This window comes from Phodopus roborovskii, unplaced genomic scaffold, assembly GCF_943737965.1.
Source record: "Phodopus roborovskii unplaced genomic scaffold, PHOROB, whole genome shotgun sequence".
NCBI lineage: Eukaryota > Metazoa > Chordata > Mammalia > Rodentia > Cricetidae > Phodopus > Phodopus roborovskii.
The window spans coordinates 7,594,844-7,616,414 of record NW_026126625.1 but is presented as its reverse complement, the minus strand read 5'-3'; the positions used below and the strand labels follow the sequence as shown (position 1 = coordinate 7,616,414).

The 21,571-nt window shown below is 37.7% G+C and overlaps 1 protein-coding gene across 1 annotated transcript in view; it reads left to right on the top strand.

Annotated features, from left to right (window-relative positions):
- Nucleotides 1-224: 224 nt before the first annotated feature.
- Nucleotides 225-21,571, top strand: part of Hdgfl3 (HDGF like 3) — a 57,097-nt gene continuing 35,750 nt past the window's right edge. The window contains exon 1 of the mRNA XM_051206653.1: nucleotides 225-410. Within this exon, the coding sequence (XP_051062610.1) occupies nucleotides 327-410 (84 nt within the window). The 5' untranslated portion in view covers nucleotides 225-326. The remainder of the gene's footprint in view (nucleotides 411-21,571) is intronic.

The following is a 21,571-nucleotide window of genomic DNA, read 5'->3' as shown; positions in this document are numbered from 1 at the left end:
TGGCGACGCGGCTCCTGTGAGCTGCACGCGGCGGCAGCGGGAATCGGTGCGGCCGGACGCGTGCTCCCCTCCCCCGCAGCCGGGCGGGGATCTGCGGGGCCTGCGGTCCCCCCGCCACACACACTCACACTCACACACACTCACACACCCCACTCGCACGCACACACCGCTTGCCTCCGCCGCTGCCTCGCTGCTTTCTCTCGTCGGAGCGGCCGGCTTCAGGCCCGCGGGGAGCGCGGCGCGGTCCGTCGGCCCGCGCAGGGAGGGGGCGGCCTCCCGGCATCTTCGCGGCGACCAAGGACGAGCGGGCAAAGGGAACGACCGGGATGGCGCGTCCGCGGCCCCGCGAGTACAAAGCGGGAGACCTGGTTTTCGCCAAGATGAAGGGCTACCCGCACTGGCCCGCCCGGGTGAGTACGGCGGCCGCGCGCGCGGGCCCGCCCGCCCACCATTTTCCCTTCATGATGGCGCGCCCGCCCCCTTTCCCCATCACCTCGGCGCGAGCCCGCCACACGGCCGGCAGCGCCTGGGCCGAGCCGCGAGCCCCGCTAGGAACCGGGCTCGGGCCCGAGGCGAGGGTTCCGCCCGCTCGGCGGCCATCCTGACGCCCACTTTCGAAGGCGGGTCCGGCCGGACAGGCCCGACGTCGCCATCCTGCCCGGGAAGCGGGCCCGGGGTGGAGGCGCCGGCTCCCAGCACGGCCCTGGGTAGACGTCGAGGCAGGTAGGGGAGCAAAAGGCTGTCCCCCAGCCGCCGAGAGCCGTGGGGTCGGTCCTGGAAAGGGGTTGCTAGTCGTGCGGAGGCCAGCGGGAAGCTCGAGGCAGCATCTTCCACCTCGGTGCATCCTTCACCTTCCAGACTTGTTGAGTTTTTCCTGGGCGCGATTCCCTGTGCCCCGCCTGCCCTCTCATTGTCCATGTGCCTCCCCGGTGCCCCTCGTTCTTGGAAACTGACATCAAATAGCCTGTCACAGGCTGCTGAGTTCAAGAAGCGCCTTGTGCCTTTTCACCTCCATATTTGTTTTAGGTCAGTTTCCGAACCTTATTCTTGGCCCCGAACCACAGCTCTCTTCCTAAATAGCAAGGCTGTCGCTGGGTTTTCTCTAGAAAGCATCTGCATTTGATACCTAGCATTCGGTATTTTTATTACGCTCTGCTCTCTGACTGAGAAAGGAGCACTACCGGGTGTGTGCGCGCTTTATGTTTTAAAAATAAATCACTTTTACCCTTCATTTTGTAATAGTTGGCAATTGGCAGCCTGAAATAAATATAGTTAAAGGATAGCCAGGGCATTTTGAAGACAATGCTGGTATCCTTGAGGAACAAAAATAGCCAAGGGAAAAGCTGACATGAAGTGTGAATTCAAGTGTTGTGTGGTAATAAAATGAAGATAACGAGACCACGGGGGAAACACACTCATTCACAAGAGGAAGTGGCATCAAGAGACGCAGGCTGAAATTTAGTGAAGTGGAGGGAATGGGTGGACATAATCGTTTTTGTACACGTTTGTTTTGGCATGGTTTTAAAATGGAAAGGACACTGGGCTGGGAATTTAGGGGATCTGGTGTGTGGTTCAGGCACTGTTAGGAAGTAATCATTTTAACTGCCCGCACGACCATTTCTGCAGCTGTAAAATAATCATCTCCAGGTCCTCCTAACACTAACAACTTAAGACATCAAGAGGAAAAAACAGCATCACTCAGCCTCCATTAGGCTGTGAGAAGTTCTTCTCGTATGAACTTAAATGTCGAGGTAGAATTACTGGTTGTTTTGTTTTTGGTGTTACTAATACAAGGGCAAGATTTGTGACTTTAGGAGTCTTTTAGAGAGCCCCATCTGTGTGCTTGCCAAGTAAGAAATACCGATTTAAGGTTGTAGGTACATGCTCAAAAGTGAAAGGTCACGGTCATTCCTTACAATCTTGCCTGTGGAAAATATCTTCTCGTGGTCCAAAAGAAAATGCTTAGGATCTCATTAACATAGTGCTCTCACAGGTTGGCCACTTGTGGTAATCTGTGAAACAAAAAGTGCTACGGAAGTATCTCTGGTTGTATATCTAGTTGTACAAAAACATTCCTGGAAGATAGAATTCCAAACTGAGATGAGAAAGAAAAAGCCCACTAGGTTTTCAGGTTTAAAACGATGTGTGGAAAAAAAAATCTGTTCACATTTAACTCTAAGAGAAGGTTCTAAGGCTATGGAAATTATTTTATAATAAGCACCATTTCGCATTCTAAAAAAGGTAAAGATTGGGAGAAAAAGGTATTTTGAGGTCCTATTCTCGATTACATAGGGTTGATCACGTGTATTCTTATCTCAATTTAATGCAGCATTATCCTACTTATACCTACTTAAAACTTTGTTAGTTGATATTTAAAAATACTAACTGGAAAAGGAATCTTACATTTCCAATGCTTTCGCCTTCTATGAAATGTAGTGATGTGGGGATTGCAGTGTGTGAGGCCTCAAAGAATCACACCTACAGTGGGAAGAAAGTTTGGTATTGTAGGAAGGAGTGTTTGAAAAGTCAGAGCTGGTCTGTACAGGGATGGAGGAACAGTTTCCTTACCTGTGAGGAAGATGTTTGGTTCAGGAGGACCCAGAACTTGAGGAAAGTTGGATTCCCCCTCCTGCCTGGTCTTGACACTTAATGTCTGGTTAGACTTATATTAACTTTCTGAATTTCGATTTAGTAGTCTGTAAAATATAATTCTCACAACATAAAGAGTTTATTAACTGTGCTTTCCTTTCTCACAGTTCAGAAGCACAGTGTTATATATGGGAGACAGGGAAAGAACACATTCAAATGACTTCTTTTAACAACATACTGTTTTAATTATTTTCTATTGTTAATCTCTTTATGTAATTTATAAGTTTAATTTTTTCATAGTAACATGTATTTCAATAAAAGAATGTTTACAGGCTATGGTACTGTCTCCACTTTAGACATCCACTGTGAATTTTGAAATATACCTTGAGGATAGGGAACTTCTATATCCCAAAGCAATGTGCTTGAATACTCCTACTTTTTCCATTATAAATTTATAACTTACATTGTACCATTACACCATTTTAAGTTAATATCTGTCAATTTGCAGCTCTTTAGTAATGTGTTTTCTCAGTATTTTGCCATGGAAAACTGCAGAGATGTTCAATTACTCAGTGAACAACCATGTATCTTTCCCATAGCTTTTTATTAATTATACTGTATTTTACCACATAACTGTTCATATATCAATCCTTCTATCCATATGGCATTCTATCTTAATTTGAAATATTTCAAAGTAAGTTACAGACACTATTATAATTTACTCTCAGTTAAATATGCTTGTCATTAATTACAGGTTAGCATATTTAATGAATCTTTATTTTTTAAATGTGATCAAATTTACACAGAAGGAAACTTAAATGTACATTCAACAAATTTGAGTAATATATGCACAGATACAATACAAATACCTACCAAGATGTAAACTAGTACCAGTAACTAGGAAATTGCTCTTTTGTCTCTTCTTGGATAGTTCCTGTCTTCTTCCCTTCTCTCCTACTATTTGTCTGTGTTATTTTAACATTAAAGGCAGCTAGGTATTTCTGTGGAATATTGTATATGGCTTTACAAACTATAAGTTCATCTGTGCATAAGTTATTTCCAGGCATGTTAGCCCATGCCTTTAGTCCCACTGCTCAGGAGGCTAACACAGGAGGATAGTTTGAGTCCAGAAGTTCAAAGCCAGTCTGGATAATATAGTGAGCCCCCCCATCTCATAAAGTGTCAATATATTTTTATGTGAATTCTAAAAAACACTGTTGATAAGTAATTGATATACTCACTTTGAAAATCTATCATTAACTACTGAAATTGAACACAAACCTTTGTGGCCTAACAACCTGTTGTCATAGAACCAAGAAAAAATAAGTGTTTTATGTCTACCAAAAGATGTGTATAAAAGAGTTTGTACAAGCCAGGTGTTGGTGGCATGTGCCTTTACTCTTAGCACTCAGGAGGCAGAGGCAGGCAGATCTCTGTGAGTTCGAGGCCAGCCTGGTCTACAGAGCTACACAGAGACATTCTGTCTTGAAAACTCACACACAAAATAGTGCTTGTACAAGCAACTTACTCACACTAGGCTAGTAGAATCAAACAAATGTCCCCCTCACAGGAGAAGGAGTAGACCACTATGTTGTGTATTACTGATACCCACAACAAAAAAAAAGTCAAGTAAAGTTGAGGGAAAGAAGCCAGGCATGGCAGAATATTGAGTATAAATCTGCTTACATAATGTTCAGAAACAAGCAAGCTGGCAGTGGTGATGAGCATGCAGTGGGAAGAAGCACTGTGCCTGCCTTCATCTGTTGGTGTTGGATAAGCTAGCACTCACAGAAAAGCTCATCTAGTTGCACCCTTTAGACTCATGCAGTGGAGTCCCTTCTTCATTTTTAGAAACACATTTTGGGGCAGTATGTGGTAATGTGCCCCCTCTCTCACTGATCCTGTAAGCTATATGGATTTGATTTCACCATTTTTAGTTTTCAGAGTTTGGCTTTTCTTCTGCTGCTAGCGTGTGCTAGTGTTCACTTAGCTGTGTGAAGCCCTGGACTTCATCCCTAGGTGCTGGAAGACAGAAAGAAATAGATTTCCTTTGCTGTTTTAGAACTTTCTCCTAGGAATCCTTTCAGTTCTGGTTTCAGCTTCATATGTTTACCTGCATCTGTCTTTCTGTTCCTTTCTTACTAAATCACTTTTGGTCTTGTTTTGGATCTGTCTCAGCCTCTCTCATTTTACCTTACCCTCCTATACTGCTTGAAGTGCTCAACTCTTACTGAAATTTTGTTCTGTTTGAGGCACAATGCTAGGTACAATTTAAAATTTAGATTAAATTTGTGGCACGTTATGAGCATAAATATAAAGTATTTTAATATAAACATTTAGGAACAATTAAGTTTCCTCACTGTGGCACTGTCCAGGTGGTGGTGTTCATATAGTTGCTTGTTTGCCTTTGGCAATAAAGTACTAGAATTAAGACTTTATTTCTGGAAAGCAGGCCACCTATTTTCAAGAATTTAAAATCTTTTAAATCTCAAAGTAAAATATCCATAATGTTCACTACTTTGGCATGAGTCCAGAACAGTTGTCTTCAGGTAGAAAATAGCACAGGCTCTTTAAGCCTCTTCCCCAGAGACTGCATTGACTTTGCCAAGAAACAGGCAAATTGTCTTATTTCTTTTACATAAACTAAGAACAAATATGCAACTTAAATCCTTAATACCAATCTGCGAATTAATTCTCTGTTGTGAAATATTTAAGGTATTGTTTATGATTCTTTTGTAAGATGACTGATAGTTTAGAATTATATACAACGTTATTGGAAATGTCCTTTAGTATTAAATCAGGCTGATAAACAGGAGAAAGTTTTCTATTGTATCCAAAGGTTAGATCAGAACCCAGTCTGATTTGGTTATTGGTATAGGCCATGGCAAAATACCTTTCTGATCACTTCAAGCCCTGCTACTAAAAACATGGTCTCCAGGTTGTCAACTGTCACTAGTGAAATAGGTAAAGAAATTATGAATAAGAATTTGAAAATGAAACCTGGCAGTGGTGGCACACTCCTTTAATCCCAGCACTTGGAGGCAGAGGATATGAGGCTAGCCTGGTCTATGGAGTAATTTCTAGGACAACAGGGCTACACAGAGAAGTCTCATTTAGAAAAACAAAATAAACAAAAAAAAAAAAAGTAAAAATAATTTAGGCTACTTTAGTTTGTGAATCTAATTATTTTAAACCAAGGCTTAATTTTGTGTGTCTTAACTTTTACTTTCTAATTAGTTATCTTTATTTTATTTGTTTAGCATTTTTTCACTTTTTTATGAATTTATCTTTTGCATTCCAGTACCCATTTCCCCTCCTTCCTGTCCTCCCACTCCCCCCCCCCCACCTTTCCCACCTCCCATCTGCTCCTCAGAAGAGAATAAGGCCTCTCCTAGGAAGTCTACTAAGTCTATCCCATCCATCATCTCATTGAGACAGGACCAAGGCACGCCCTCCCTCTTGTGTCTATGCTGAGCAAGGTATCTTTCCATATAGAATGGGCTCCATTAAGTCAGTTTGTGCAGTAGAGTTAAATCTTGGACCCATTGCCAATGGTGTCATATATTGTCCCAGCAGCAACATTGTCACCTATATTAAGGGAGTCTAGTTAGGTCTTAATGTAGGTTCCCCTTTGTCAGACCTGAGTCAGTGATCTCTCACTGGCTTGGGTCAGCTGACTCTATGGGTTCTCCCTTCATGGTCTTGACTCCTTTGTTAATACTATCGCTTCTCCCTCACTTAGAATGTACTCTAGGAGCTTGGCCCAATTGCTAGTTGTGGATTTCTGCATCTGTTTCCATCTGTTTCTGGAAGAGGGTTCTAGCTTCTCTGGAGTTGTGGATTGTAGGCTGGGTATCTTTTGCTTTATGTCTGGTGTCCACTTATGAGTAAGTAATACTATATTTGTTTTTCTGGTTCTGGGTTATCTCCCATAGAATGTTTTTTTTTTTTTTTTTTTTTCTAGTTCTGTCCATTTGCCTGCGAATTTTAGGATATCATTGTTTCTTACCACTAATAAGTACTCCATTGTGTAAATGTACCACATTTTCTTTACCCATTCTTCAGTTGTGGGGCATCTAGGTTGTTTCCAAGATCTGGCTATTACAGATAATGTTGCTATGAAATAGTTGAGCAAATGTCCTTGTGGTGTGAATGTGCCTCCTTCTGGTATATGCCCAACAGTGGTGTTGCAGGGTCTTGAGGTAGGTTGATCCCTAATTTTCTGAGAAATTACCATACTGATTTCCATAGCAGCTGTATAAGTTTGCACTCCCACCAGCAGTGGAAGAGTGTTCCCCTTTCTCCACATCCTCTCCAGAAAGCTGTCATTGGTGTTTTTGATCTTATCCATTCTGATTGGTGTAAGATGGAATCTCAAAGTGGTTTTGATTTGCATTTCCCTGATGACTAAGGATGTTGAGCATTTCCTTAAGTGTCTTTCTGCCATTTAAGACTGTTCTGTTGCAAATTCTCTGTTTAGATGTGTACCCCATTTTTAATTGGATCATTTGGTAGTTCAATGTCTTGTTTCTTGAGTTCTTTATGTATTTTAGAGATCAGCTCTCTGTCAGATGTGGGGTTGGTGAAGATCTTTTCCCGTTCTGGGGGCTGCCTTTTTTTTTGTTTGTTTGTTTGTTTGTTTGTTTGTTTGTTTTTTTAACCACGTTCTTTGCTTTACAGAAGCTTCTCAGTTTTAGGAGGTCCCATTTATTAATTGTTGTTCTCAGTGTCTGTGCTACTGGTGTTTTATGTTTTATTTAGGAAGTGGTCTCCTATACCTATGTGTTCAAGTGTATTTCCCACTTTCTCTTCTATGAAGGTCAGTGTGGCTGGATTTATGTTGAGGTTTTTGATCCATTTGGACTCGAGTTTTGTGCATGGCAACAGATATGGATCTATGTGAAGTCTTCTACATGTTGACAGCCAGGTATACCAGCATCATTTGTTGAATGTTTCTCTTTTCTCTTTTTTATTTTTATCTTCTTTGGCAAAAATTAGGTGTTCATAAGTATGTGGGTTAAAATCAAGGTCTAAGATTCGATTCCATTGGTTCACCTGTCTGTTTTTATGCCAGCACCAAGATGTCTTCATTACTATAGCTCCATAGTAGAACTTAAGTCAGGGATGGTGATGCCCCCAGATGATCCTTTATTATACAGGATTGTTTTGGCTTAATTGTTTCGACTTGTTTGTGTATCTTAATTTTTACTTTCTAATTAGTTGTTTTTATTTTATTTATTTGTTTTGGTTTTTTTAAACAGGGTTTCTCTGTGTAACAGCCGTGGCTGTCATAGAACTCTCTTTGTAGACCAGGCTGGCCTCAGACTCACAGAGATTTGACTGCCTCCAACCCCCAAATGCTGGCATTAAAAATGTGTGGCACCACTGTGAGGCCTGTATTTCATAAACACCAACAGAGTTTTTTAATACCAAGCGGTCCTTCATGATAGGCAAAGTGCTACTTATAAAGGATTCTTGCAAGTTACTAGTGGTCTTTTCATCTAATACAGTTGACTTAATACTTCAAACTATTTGAACTATTATCAACTTTTTAAAAAGAAAATGGATTAAATTTCAGGTGGTAGATACTAATTTCTCTTGAGTAAAAAGTTGAATTGTGTGAATAATACTCATTATGGAAAGATTAATATCACTATACCTAGTTATAAACAACATGAATATGCATTTAGTATGCTTATAAGTTGTAATCGTTCCTGTTATATAACACAGGTTATTCCAATTTATAACTATAGAACAAGACTCAGGAACATTGTTTTTGCTAAATCATTAATTATCTCTTTTGATGAATATCTAGAAATTATACTTTTGAGTCATGGGATATGTATGGCATTTAGAGCTTTGGATTTATAGTACTAGAATTGCTTTAACAGAGAAGTTTTGGTTCCCATATGTTTACTAGCTAAGAAAAAAAAAAGAGTGCCTGTTCTCTTCCTAGTTATTAAAAGTACATGACTCAACTTTTCAAGAATGTCTAGCATGCATGTGGCTCTAGGCTCTATCTTCAGCACAAATAAATAAATAAATCTATCAGCTTAAATGTACACATTTCCCTGAATTAAGTTATTTAATTATGGTTAGCTTAATTATCTCTGAGAATGTATATATTACATATATATCTTTATAATAGAGTAAGGAAAATATAATACTTTTTATTCCCAAGACTTTAGCTTAAGAAATGATCTCAAGATTAACAATTAACAAATATTTTTGTCCTTGTTTTCAAAGAGTCTGATATTTCCCATGCTGACCTCAACTCCATTTTGAAATAATGATAACTTTAAACTTCTGATCTTTCAGTGAATACCCTCCAAGTATTAGGATTATGGATATTCATCACCATGACCAGTTATAGAGTGCTGGGAATCAAACTCAGCGCCTCAAGATTCCTAAGCAAATACTCTATCATCTGTCTTAATCCCTGACCATTAAGAATGCCTCAAGAATTTATCAAGTGTGACATTAGCTTAGATGAAAGGACTGAAGAAACATTTGGCAATATGTAAGAACATTGTGTAGATGATTCCTCGGTAGATAGAAAGATCCTGCATCTATGAAGCTGCCAATCTTAAATCAGAGAACATTTATTATAGTGGTTTGTATTATATCTCTCTATCTCTTTAAAAGCCCTTTGATTCAAGGGAATATAAAAATAAATAAGACAGTAGTTGTGCATTTAGAAAAATCTGTGAACTATTAAAAATCAATTCTGAGTTAATTGCACAATATTATTGACTTATGTGAAGGATTTAAACTCTGTGTGTACAAGAGAACAGATACACTCCAAACCTTGGATGGTGGTAATTAGGAGTTTCTAGTTTGCCAAAACCTGTAAGTTCAGTTGTAAGACTGACTTACTAGCCAGTATAGATTCTAACAATTTATTGCATTTCTGACCCTGAGGACATTTTTCTGAATTTCCCTGTGTCTGTATGGTAATCTTTTAACTTACTTAAATAGAGTTAGTAAATAATTTTTTTTAAAAAAAAAAAAATCTCTTCCCCACCCAAATAAGAACTGATTGCAGTTAGTCTTGTAAATAACTGTAATTACAGAGAACCACATGGAAAGAAGGAAGGAAGGAAGGACAGAAGGAAGGGAGGGAGGGAGGAAGGAAGGAAGAAAGGAAGGAAGGAAGGAAGGAAGGGAAGAAGAGAAAAGGAAAGGGAAAGAAAGAGTTTATCTGATAACTGTATCTTCAGAGGGGCCTTAGACTGGGCTCTAAAGACAAGCCTCTTACCTACCACTGTTCAAGGCTGTTGGGTTGGACATACTTTTACAGTAAAAAGGATGATAACTTCTCAGTTCTTTCCCCCCAGGGATGCACTACTGACCTATGCATGGAAGAACTACTAAGTGATTACTCAGGTACCTTCTAAAAGCATCAACTTACATAATGCAAGAAACTTAGTAAAAAATCTCAGTAAATGCTTGCATGCCTTGGTGGATATGTTTTGGTTTGTTCAACGGACTCCTTTTAATTTTGTAATAATCATTTTGGCACTAGCTTCTGGGAATTGTAGGGACTTCCCAAGTGTAATGAACCATTTCTAGAGATTCCACATAGCTTCAGAATTTGGGGGGCCAAGTTATATGACCATGTTGATGGGTCAGTGGATAAATCAACCTTTCTGTTTGGCCACTGGGGCTCAAACTTCATGAAATTCTGATAATAGTTAAAGGCTACCCAGAAGTGGAAATGCCAGGTTTCCACAGAATGGTACAATCAATAGTAGCAACAGTGTTTCTTGTATGGACAGTAGAAAATTATTGATACACAGTAGTAAATTTCTAATGCAAAATATGCTTAAGATTAAAGTTGTTAAAAGATTGGTTCAGTAGTGGTTAGCACATATAAAAATAAGTTTCACAGAAGATTAAAAAAATTATGTAGGCAGGAATGTCAGAAAATAACTCAGCTTTAGAACTCTTCTTTTTTGATTCTGAAGTAGAAACTTGTACTAATGACATCTTTAATTTTAGAGGAAATGCAAATCTAGGGGGAGCAGTATTATAAATTTTCAGTGAGGTTTTTGAATTCACATATTGAATGGATCGCAAATAGATGTTCACTCTACCTGTCTTTGATTCTCAGTATGAGACCAGCTGTTTTCAAAGTAAAATTTTCTACTTCATTGGACTTCTATATGAAAATTAACTCACTAATTTTGAAGATTTAGAGTCTGAAAAACGAGTAATTGTCGATTAACTTGGCAATTTTTTGTTTGTTTGTTTTTGCTATATTCAACAGTAAAAAATAAGTACTAATTCCCAGCACACACACACACCAGAATTTTTTAAACCAAACCATAGTTCTATATGTGATGCAGCTTGATAATTTTATATTTAGTTTGACGTAAAATTAGGTTGAATACCAGTAAACCAGTTTTTACTGATTTAAAAGCATGATTTTGGTCTGTTAGACTAAAGGAAGTTAATCTAGTGTGTATTATATGTGTTTATATGGAATAATTGTTTGGTTTTAGAAATAATGATGATTTACACATTCCTTAACTTTGTATTTTGAAACAGCTACAGTCTTACATGAAAGTCATGTGACTATAAGAAATGAAAGTGTTATTGTGTTAGATACTTTAATCATTTAGGCCTATATATTCCTTGTTTTCAAAAAGCTTTAAAATACAAGCTGAAACTTAAACTTTTACCTTCCTTCTAATTTTTGAACTGTAATACATCTGTAACTACCTTGAAGCTATTATAATTTCATGTTTGTGACTTGTTAATGTTAGTAAGTACCATGTATTTGCTAACTGCAGATTTATTTACAGTGTGACTATATAATGTTCCTTGGCTGATATTCAGGCTCTGGAGTTTGCTTGGGTTACAGTGTTAACACTGTTCAAATGTCAGACCCTCTGTGACTGTTATGGTCACAAAACTAACAGGTCTACAAGGCAAGTTTATTGAATACAGACTGTGGAAAGGGAGAACCCACTTCCAGAAGTTACCGTCTTACCTCTATAAGCACTAGAGCATTCACACATGAAATAAATAGATGTGAGAGGGAAAAAGTGTTTAAAGGAGAAATTTCGATGCATTTATATAGTATTTGTGTGCCATTAATCAGCACAGAAGCCCTATATAATAAATATCATTATTCCTTCTTTTACAGATGGGAAAAAACTGGTCTAGAGAGATTCTAAGTATCTCCTCCAAGTTGCCAAATTATAGTAATTGATATACTGAAAACCTATCTCCAGTTTTGGCAATGCAAATTCATTCAACTTTTCATTCAACAGCTATAAAGGCAAAGTTTATACATTTGGAATCTGGCAAAGACCATGTCTTCAGACATTGCTTAGATAGCAAAGGGGAGATGGTGTGTGATACCAGGTATTCAGAGTGCAGAAAAGATACTTCTGTGTTATATAAGAATATTCACAGAAAAACCCTTCAATAAAATGGCATTTAAATAAAGCCCCTTAGAGGGAGATCACTAAATCCCCAATGAGCCTACTTTTATATTTTGTTCTCTTGCTTCTTCCCTTCTTGCAGTAAAATGGTAGCACTCTCAGAAATGTACCATTTAAGATGACTTCCAGTGTTGTTATTTTGAAGATGAGAAATTTAAATGTATTAATCTAGGCAACCAACTAAATTGCCTAGAATTACAGTCAGTTAACAGAAAGTGCTTTACTAAAATTGGTGTTCTTTATTCACTTGTATAACATAAAGGAAGAGGTGAAAGCAAATAAGGAAATCACTTTGGTTTTGACAGGAATCATGACCTGGGCTGGAAAGATGGGTGAATGGTTAAGAATTCTTGCTCTTCTAGAGGATTCAAATTTGGTTCCCAATACCCACATTGGGTGGGTCATAACTATAACTGTAGGGGATCTGACAGCTGCTTCTGACCTCCTTGGCAACACACACACACACACACACACACACACACACACACCCTAGCTGGCACACAACACATATACACATATAATTATTTTAAATAATATTTTACATATCAAGAATCATTAGGGAAATTAAAAGTATGGGAAAAAGATAATTCAGACTTGGAGTAAACTATGTGCTTGCAATTTTTTTTTTAAGTTATGGTATAATACACATACTATAAAATCATTTGTTTCAGACAGGATTTTGCTGTTGTTAGAGCTGTGTCCCGGGTTGCAAAGAAAAAGATCATCATTCCAATTAAAGAGTCTCAAATGGGCAAAACTTGACTCTTAATTAAAAGGGTATATAACTCACAAAAGCAGAAGAGCAGGGGGTTGGTGGTGGCAGGAAGTGCTCTTGGATTTTATTCTAATGCAGGTGGTGACTGTGTCTTTTCCCCATTGGCTGGGGTCCAGTCTCACAGTATTTCACTATTGGCTGGCTTTAAAAGAATCAACATAAAGGAAATGAAGAAAAGCTCCCTGAGGTGTGCCACTTATTTTATTTAAGTTCTGAGAATGAAGCATGACCTTTGTGTAAACAAAGGTTTACCTAGTGGGAATGATTGTAAATTTGCATTAAAGTCTTACCAGGAAGGGGATTCCCTGTCTGAAAACAAGTTTTAAAGTGTTTGATAGAAAATTTAATATTTAATGTTTTTATACAGTGTAGTACAGGCTGGCCTAGAACTTTTAGCCTTCCTGCATCAGCTCCTTATTAATGGAGCATGTACCAGCTTAATAACTATGCACAAGTGTACAGTCTAGTAATGTAGTATCACCTCCATCTATCTTTAGAACTTATTTCCTCCTGTAAAGCTGAAACTCTGTATCCGTTAAACAGTAACTCTCCATTTCCTGCCTGCTAATACTGGTCTACACATTCTGTCTCTATGTGTGAGATTTGTTTAGACATCTCATATAAGTAGAATTATACATTACATATGTGTTTGTGACTGGCTTGTTTTACTTAGCATAATGTCCTCAAGATTCATCCATGTTGTATTAGGATTTACTTTTCTTTCAAAAACCAAATAATGTTCCTTTTTGCGACTGGCATCCTAGGACAGAGACCTGATTCTAGTGAGGTCCAGTAGGGTAGATGTTTCCGAGTTTTCTTGTCTGGCTTGGTCCTGCCACCCTTCTCAGCCCCAAATAAACACACAAAGACTTACATTAATTATTAAACTGTTGGCTGATGGCTTGGGCTTCTTACTGGCTAGCTCTCTCTAAATTATTAACCCATTTCTATAAGTCTATGTATTTCTACATGGTCTTGGCTTACGGGAGAATGCCTGGTGCATCCTATTCTCCCAGTGACTGCATGGGGACTCTTGAAGTCTTCCTCTGCCTATCTTTCCTAGAATTCTCCTCGTCTCCTCTTCCTACTTATCTTCCTGCCTCATTGGTCAAACAATATTTTGTTTATCAACCAATAAGAGAAACATATATACAGAAGGACATCCCTCATAAGGTAAGTATGGCCACTTTTGCTCCAAAACCCAAACAGAACAAGTTTTGATGAAGTATGTCTTTGTTTGTTTGTTTTTGTTTTTGTTTTTGAGACAGGGTTTCTCTGTATTGTTTTGGAGCCTGTCCTGGAACTCTCTCTGTAAACCAGGGTTGCCTCGAACTCACAGAGATCCACTTGCCTCTGCCACGAGAGTGCTGGGATTAAAGGTGGGCGCCATCGACACCTGGCTGATGAAGTATGTTGTAATTAGGGTCACCGTAGCTGTTGATCTTAAAACTATAGCATACATTGATAATTACTTCCTTTCGCTTACCCTTTAAGGAGCACATGCTCATCAAAATAGTTTTCATTTTATTTTTATTTGTTTATTTTTGTGTTGAAACTTGTTGAAATACAACAAAACTACCTTTGTATTTTGGACTTAAAAAGAGATATCCATCAAATAGTAATATTAATACTGTGTTATTTTTGAGGCATTTGTTAGATGATTTTTGCCATTTGTCTAGTATCATTTAGTGATATGCCCCTGTTTTTAGAGGTATGTAAGATAATTGCAACAGTCCTAAATTAGAAATTATGTAGATTATCTCTGTCATTGCATTATTTCTTCCTTGCCCAGAGGCTTTGTGTTCTTTTGTGTTATGCGTTATCTTCATCCAAAGCCATCCTTTTTAGCATCTTACCCACATCTATGCTCCTTAAAATGTTTTTTTCAGTGAAGGAAAATAGAATGTTAACAATGATGACATAAAATAAGAAACGCTAGAGTGGAGTCTACAAACATCCTAGACACCTTGCAGAATCAGAGCTAGCCAAACAGAAGCCAGAACAAAAATAAATTTGTTAGAGAGAAAATATAATTAATTAATGAAGTATACTGTGGGAAAGTCAACTTTCTGAAACATGAGTTCCAAAAGATAGAGGAGATAATTCAAGATTATTAGAGAAAAGCTCGAAACTTACTGTAAAAGAAGATGTGAGTTTAGAACTAGGTAACATTTTGACATGCTTTACAAAATATGTTGTTAAAGTCTTAGACTTATAATTCTGAATATTTCCAATCAATGAACTGTGTTGGGATTTTGGATTTTAAGTTCCATCTATAGGTTAATTTAGGAAGAATTGACATAATAGGTTTCTTATCCATGAATGTAGTTTACATCTCTATTTATTTAGACCTTTAAATGTCCTTATAATTTTCTGCACATCTATTTTAAATGCATTTTAGTCTAACTATGATTTTTGCTGATATGTGTGTTTCAATATGTTTTGTTTTTGTTTCTCTTCTTTGAAACATAATTAAAATAACAGATGGCCAAGACAAAACATTTGTGAACAATAATAAGATAATGGGACTTGATTAGATAGCAAAATATAAAAGTGAGTCCAGAAACTCACTGGTCTGTGGATAATGAAATCCACAGTAGGTGACAAGTGTGAGAATACAGATAGGGGAATGTTTTAAAGTAATACTGACATGCTTAGTGATATGTATTGTATTAGGGTTTTTGTTTTTGACAAATAACTGAAGTGGTTTAAAGAACATTTTGTTTTAGCGGTTTAAGTCCATAGCCATCTGCCTTTATTCCTTTATGACTGAAGGAAGTAGAACACCATAGTAGAAAAGGCCTGATAGAACAGGGCTCTACTTACTTTATTGTAGCCAGGAAGCAGGGAGGAGTAATGACATGGGGCAGGAGCCAATTTATACCCTTCAAAGCCATGCCTCCAAGTACCCACTTCCTCTAGCTAGCCTTCACCCTCTACAATTCCATTGTCTCTCAATAGTCAGTTTGTTGATTGGGTCAAAGACTCATAATCTAATCATCTCTGAAAGTGACCTCACAAGCATACCCAGAGAAGTACTTTTACTCACTTCCTAGTCATCTTTAATCGTAATCAAGTTGACAGTCAAGATTAGTATCATATCAGATATCCGGATGAGCTGTCATAGCATCTACATAAAGCCAAACATCTATTTTTACACCATATACAAACGTCAGATGAAAGTGTGAAGAAATTTTAGAATGTCTGAGAACATCATTATGTCCCAAGAGCAGGGAAGAATTTTGTGACAAGAACACAGATGAACTGTAAGAGGAGAGATTCGCAATTTGAGCTCATTAAAATAAACTTTTAAAAATTTCCATAATAAAGTTACAAAGGTAAACCACAGATGGGAAAGGATGCGTGTAACACATGGAACCTGTAAAGCTTTAGTGTATATAATGAACCAAGTAGACAAAGACAAGCAGCTCAATAGAAAAATTAACAAAACTACATGAACAGCCAATTCCTCAAAGAAATACATAATGCCTATAAGAAAAGTGATCACAGAAATGCAACTTAATATCATTATGGGAATGCCAGAAATCCATAAATTCATAAATATCATACATTGCTGATGGTGTGGCTCGAGATTCTTTAAGAGGACGGATGGATTACTTAAGGGACCAGTACTTTGGAATGCAATTTATATTGTGAAATTGATTGTTGTGTGCTTTCTGATTCAGCACCTATAATTTCCATAGCACATAGATCCCCCCTCTAGAAGACTAGGAATATATATATTTGGGGTTTATTAGAGGGGCTTACAGAATGGTCCAAGTATTCAATAATGGATATTCCCCACTAGGTCAAGGATTCAGTATTTGTTCAGTCCATGCGACAAGATGTCTTAGCAGTCTCAGTCTGATGCTAGAGTTCCCAAAGAATCATGGAGAGCTGCTGTTCCGAAGTCTTTGTTGGAATCCCAAAGAAGTATGTTCTAATACTAGTGAAGAAATGCCTCACCAGCATGGTAGATGAACTTGCCAGTGAGAGTGAGAGCAAACAGACAAAAATCAAAGCCTCCTCCCATGTCCTTTTATGTGGGCTGCCACCAAAAGGTGTGGGTATTCCCACCTCAAATAATCCAATCAAGAAAATCCACAGGTGTGCCCAGTTCCTGGTTGATACCAGATCAGATGTAGTCAGGTTGACAACTAAGATTAACTTCCACACTAGACATTGTCCCTGGTGTTAGGATTAAACACTGAACAATGTGGAAAATGTTTCTGTTCTTGTGACATGTTTAGTTTGGAAGGGACTTGTGGATAAGCCAGCAGGCTTAAGAGGATGCTTATGATGTTATGCTGAGGAGATAAGGATAGGGAGAGTGTGTATATGTGAGTGCATGATCAAGGAGAACCAAACTGAAAATGCCAGTGTTTCAGCAGATTTTATTATTCTGTGGAAGAAATCCATATAACTCGCTGAAGGGAAAGCAGCAGTGAGGTTGGAATAGTCAATAAGAGCAAGTAGGTGAGTGAGGCTCGTGCAGGTTCCCCTTTAGATGAAGAGACACAAGAGAGGAGTTCTGCAAAGTAGACAAAATTTGCCTTGTTGTATAGTATCTTAGGTTCTAAAAGCCTAGTTAGAATGTTTTCAGTGGTGAAAAGTCATTGGGGATTTTCAAGCAGGCAAATGACAATCTGATTTATATTTAGGAACTGAAGAATTGAAGCGAAGTGCACAGTTGGGGAGGGTAAGGATTGGGCATGTTGAATGAAAGGGCCTTTTTTTGGAGACTTGTAGAAGTTTGGGCCTTAGATGATTAACAAGGACTGGGGAGAACAGTGGACTTGGAAAGAAGTGGCTATTTTGATAAGATCAATTTTTTTAGGACAACCTCCTATGAGTGAGATCTTAGGTTCAGAAAGCCCTGACATTTGTGTGTTTACAAAATGAGACTTATCAATGTATAGATGACATTTTAAGCCATGAAGACCTCTAGAGTAAGTGAAAATAAAGGTGACTCATGAGAGGAGGAGGTCATTGATGATGGTGTGTGTGTGTGTGTGTGTGTGTGTGTGTGTGTGTGTGTGTGTGTGTAAGAGAGAGAGAGACAGAAAGGAGAGATTGGTCCTGGAACTTTAAAAAGAAGAAAATGTCTCCAAAGACATAGACTATGTTGGGAGCTCTTTGTGCTATAAAAATAACAAATATGGGGGTAAGATGGCAGAGAATAATAAAAAAGACAATTTTGTACAGAAATGAAGAAATTATTTGAATAGGGAGTTTGCCAAAGGACAAATTATAATTGCCAATAAAACTATGAGAAGACATTTAACCTCACTCGTCAATCAGAAAATGCAAATTTAAAAGAGAATTAACACCCAAATGCTATCAAAGATGGGAAAGGAGATCCTTTTTATATCTTGGTGGAAATAGGAGTTACTACAGCCCTTTTCAAAACAGTCTGCTAATAGCTATTAAAATGAAAAATATATCTAATGTATACCCAACAAAATCCTAGCAATCTGGTATATAAATGTAGGCAAAAAGCACAAAAAAGCAAGGTATACGTCTTATCGCTAAGGGAAAGGTGATGCATGGATTACATAGTCACTGATATTACTCAGTCAAAAAACAAGTTAATTGGATTTGTGCCACTTGGTCTATGCCAGCTTCAAGAATTTTCATAATGAAGAGAAAAATAAAGTTACTTCTGTCTCTGTGTGTGAGAGGCATCTTAGACACCACTCATCCCCCTCAGAAAACAGCGACCACTGTCTAAGCATACTTACCTGAGAGTGCACAAGACGGGAAAGTAAGCCTGTCTCTAAAACAAACAAACAAACAAACAAAAAAAGGGATATCCATGATCAAATAGCACACATGTAGAAGATACCAACAGATAGTCATCACAATAACAATTTTAAAAATAAAGTGCTAGTTGGTAAGTACTCACTGCCTTTGTTGGTTCAGATGGGAAAACCCTTTACACTGGTCAAGGTTCAATTTACACTATTTCACTTGTGAGAAATATACAGAACTGTTATTTTGTGCTTTTCACTAATGTTAATTTCCATGTTCATTTTGTTACTTTTGCTTTTCCATTTTTAACCACTGCCTTGATTTTGAGTATAAACTAAATAATATGAGACTAATAATGAACATTGGGACAGTTTAAAAGTTAAATCTACAAACAACTACCAGTGCTCAATTGAATGTAGATTATGGACATACTTATCTGATATCCTCTATTGTTAAACATATTTTCTCAGTAAAGAAGTTTACATACTTTTAGGTTTTAAAGAAGAAATAATTAAATTATTATTGATTTTTAAATTTAAAAGGGAATAACATGATGCCCATCAGCATGTTGGGTATCTGTGTTTTTCCTAGCTACCATTCATAAAATGTTATGTGTAACCTAGTTAGTTTTCTCTTACATTTTTATCTTCAAGCATAATTTGATTTAAACTATAATTTAACTGATATGATTTCTTTCTTTTCTCAATTTTCTCTGTTGAAGCTATGTTTTGTCTCTACTTACATGATGCTGGTCTTTCTCCTGCCTCCTTGGGTGAAATCTGTTAATGAAAAGTCCTGAAATCAGTTCCAGTTAAACACACACAAATCAATAATAAATAGAGTGAATCCTGTGTAATGATTAAAAACTTCACATTTTATTTTCAGCCAGTTTTTCCTATCTAAAGTAATTTGTACATACCTCCTGAAACACTTCTGACCTTACCTATCTTATAGACTCCTTTCTCCCACATTCTTACTAGCCATATTCTTCAGCCTTTGGTCACCTCAGGGAGGAAATGATGTAGAAATGGCATTAAATTTTTTATACAGAGTTTGGGTACAGAGTGTTGAACTCTGAACATATTAAACTCCTTCTGTGCTGTTGAAAGTTCTTTCTCATATTTGACTAACAACTGGGTTCCTGCTACCTGGACATGGCAACTGTTTAAAGCTGATTCTTGTTTGTGAATTCTTTGCAATTTCTTCTTAATTACTCCCTAATTGTCTTTCTGATATTACTTACTAATCTGTGGTATGTTACCATTCCAAATTAAATACTTCCATGATAACAGATTACTCTAAAATTTAGTGGCTTAAAACAGCACACATTTATTTCATAGTTTCTGTAGGTGTGGCTCCTTTGACTCTGTCCTCATGAGAGCACAGTTATTTTAAGGCTTAAAAATGATGGATCCACTTTCAAGACCCATGAGTAGGTGGAAAGATTCAGGTCCTCATGGTTTGTTGACCTACGAGTTCATTTCTTCACAGCTGTCACTCAGAAGATATCCTGTACTCAGTACCTTGTGGGCTGAATAGAGCAGATTAAAGTCATTGTCCTGATTAACTTAGAAGTGCATCCAATCACGTTTGCCATGTTCAATTCATCACTAGTATGTAGTTAGAGCTAGCCTGCACTCGAGGAGGGAGATTTCACACACAACAATGACTCAGGAATGGAGTCACTAGGAGCCATTTTAAAAGCAGCCTGCAACTCTCAAACCAACAGCATTCCTGGAATTACCCCTTGATACAAGTAAATGAATTTCCTCTTAGTGGTCTTTTCCCTGGTCATTTTTTGGTGTTTTCAGTTGTTTTTGTGGTTGTTGGGTTTTTGTTTTGTTTTGTGTTTTGTTTTTTGTTGTTGTTGGTTTATTGTTTTTTTTTGTTGTTGTTTGTTTGTTTGTTTGTTTGTTTGTTTTTCCCTGCAGTCACTACCTTACCTCCAGGTGGCCCTCTTGGACAGGATTTAATAGAATCTCTTACAGGTCCCATGGGTGAGCTGTGGAGTTTGGCATTCTTTACGGGAATCCATGGCAGTCACCCTTGATTTTATCTTGATTTTATGCTGCCATCAGAGTATAACTAAATGATTCTGTTTGCAGCCTCTCTGAAGGGTTTTACAGATTTGAGTTATCTAAAGACCAGAAGACATACTTTGTGCTCTTAGGGGACCTTTTTTTTTTTTTATAGGTTGAAGTCCTGGAGAAAGGGCAAAACAGAGCCACCAGAATCTCCTCCATCTCTTGCCATCTCCACCCTGTTTGTTATGCTAGAGGAAAATGTACATGGATTTTTGATTGCATTCTTCCCAAATGAGTGATTCTTCCCTTTTTTTTTTTTTTTTTTTTCTTTTTTTCTTTTTTTAACATACTGTCTTTTATTTTGGCTCTCCAGTTAAAACTGACACTCAGGTAGCTTTGTGTTCACGTTCTGTCTTGTGGTATTTGCCTTCTCCCTGCTCTTTTATTTGGGGCTATTTACCCTCAGTGTCACTAACAAGAAAAATGGTTACTAATTTATTAAAACAAACCCTGGAACCTTATGAAAAGAAGGGGGCAGGCTAATAAAGATTGGGAGAGCAGAGTGAGAAAATACTAAATATCTCATTTTGGATTATGATAAATATCTTAATTGTAGAAATACTATTTTGATCATGTTTTTGAAATAATTTAACTGCTGATAGAATTTTAAATGATGTATTTAAGTTACAGTTTACAAGGAAAAGATGCATATAAAGAAAGAAAATTATATTTAAAAGGTACATATTACTAGCATAAATTATTTTAATTGAACTAATAAATCCATGCTAGATAGTGGTGGTGCACACCTTTGATCCCAGCACCCAATTGGCAGAGGCAGGCAGATGTCTTTGAATTCAAGGTCAGCCTGGTTTACAGATTGAGTTCCAGGACAGGCTCCAAAGCAATACAGAGAAACCCTGTCTCAGCCTAAATAAATAAATAAATAAAAGTCCAACTGTAAAGCCTTTATAAGAGACTTA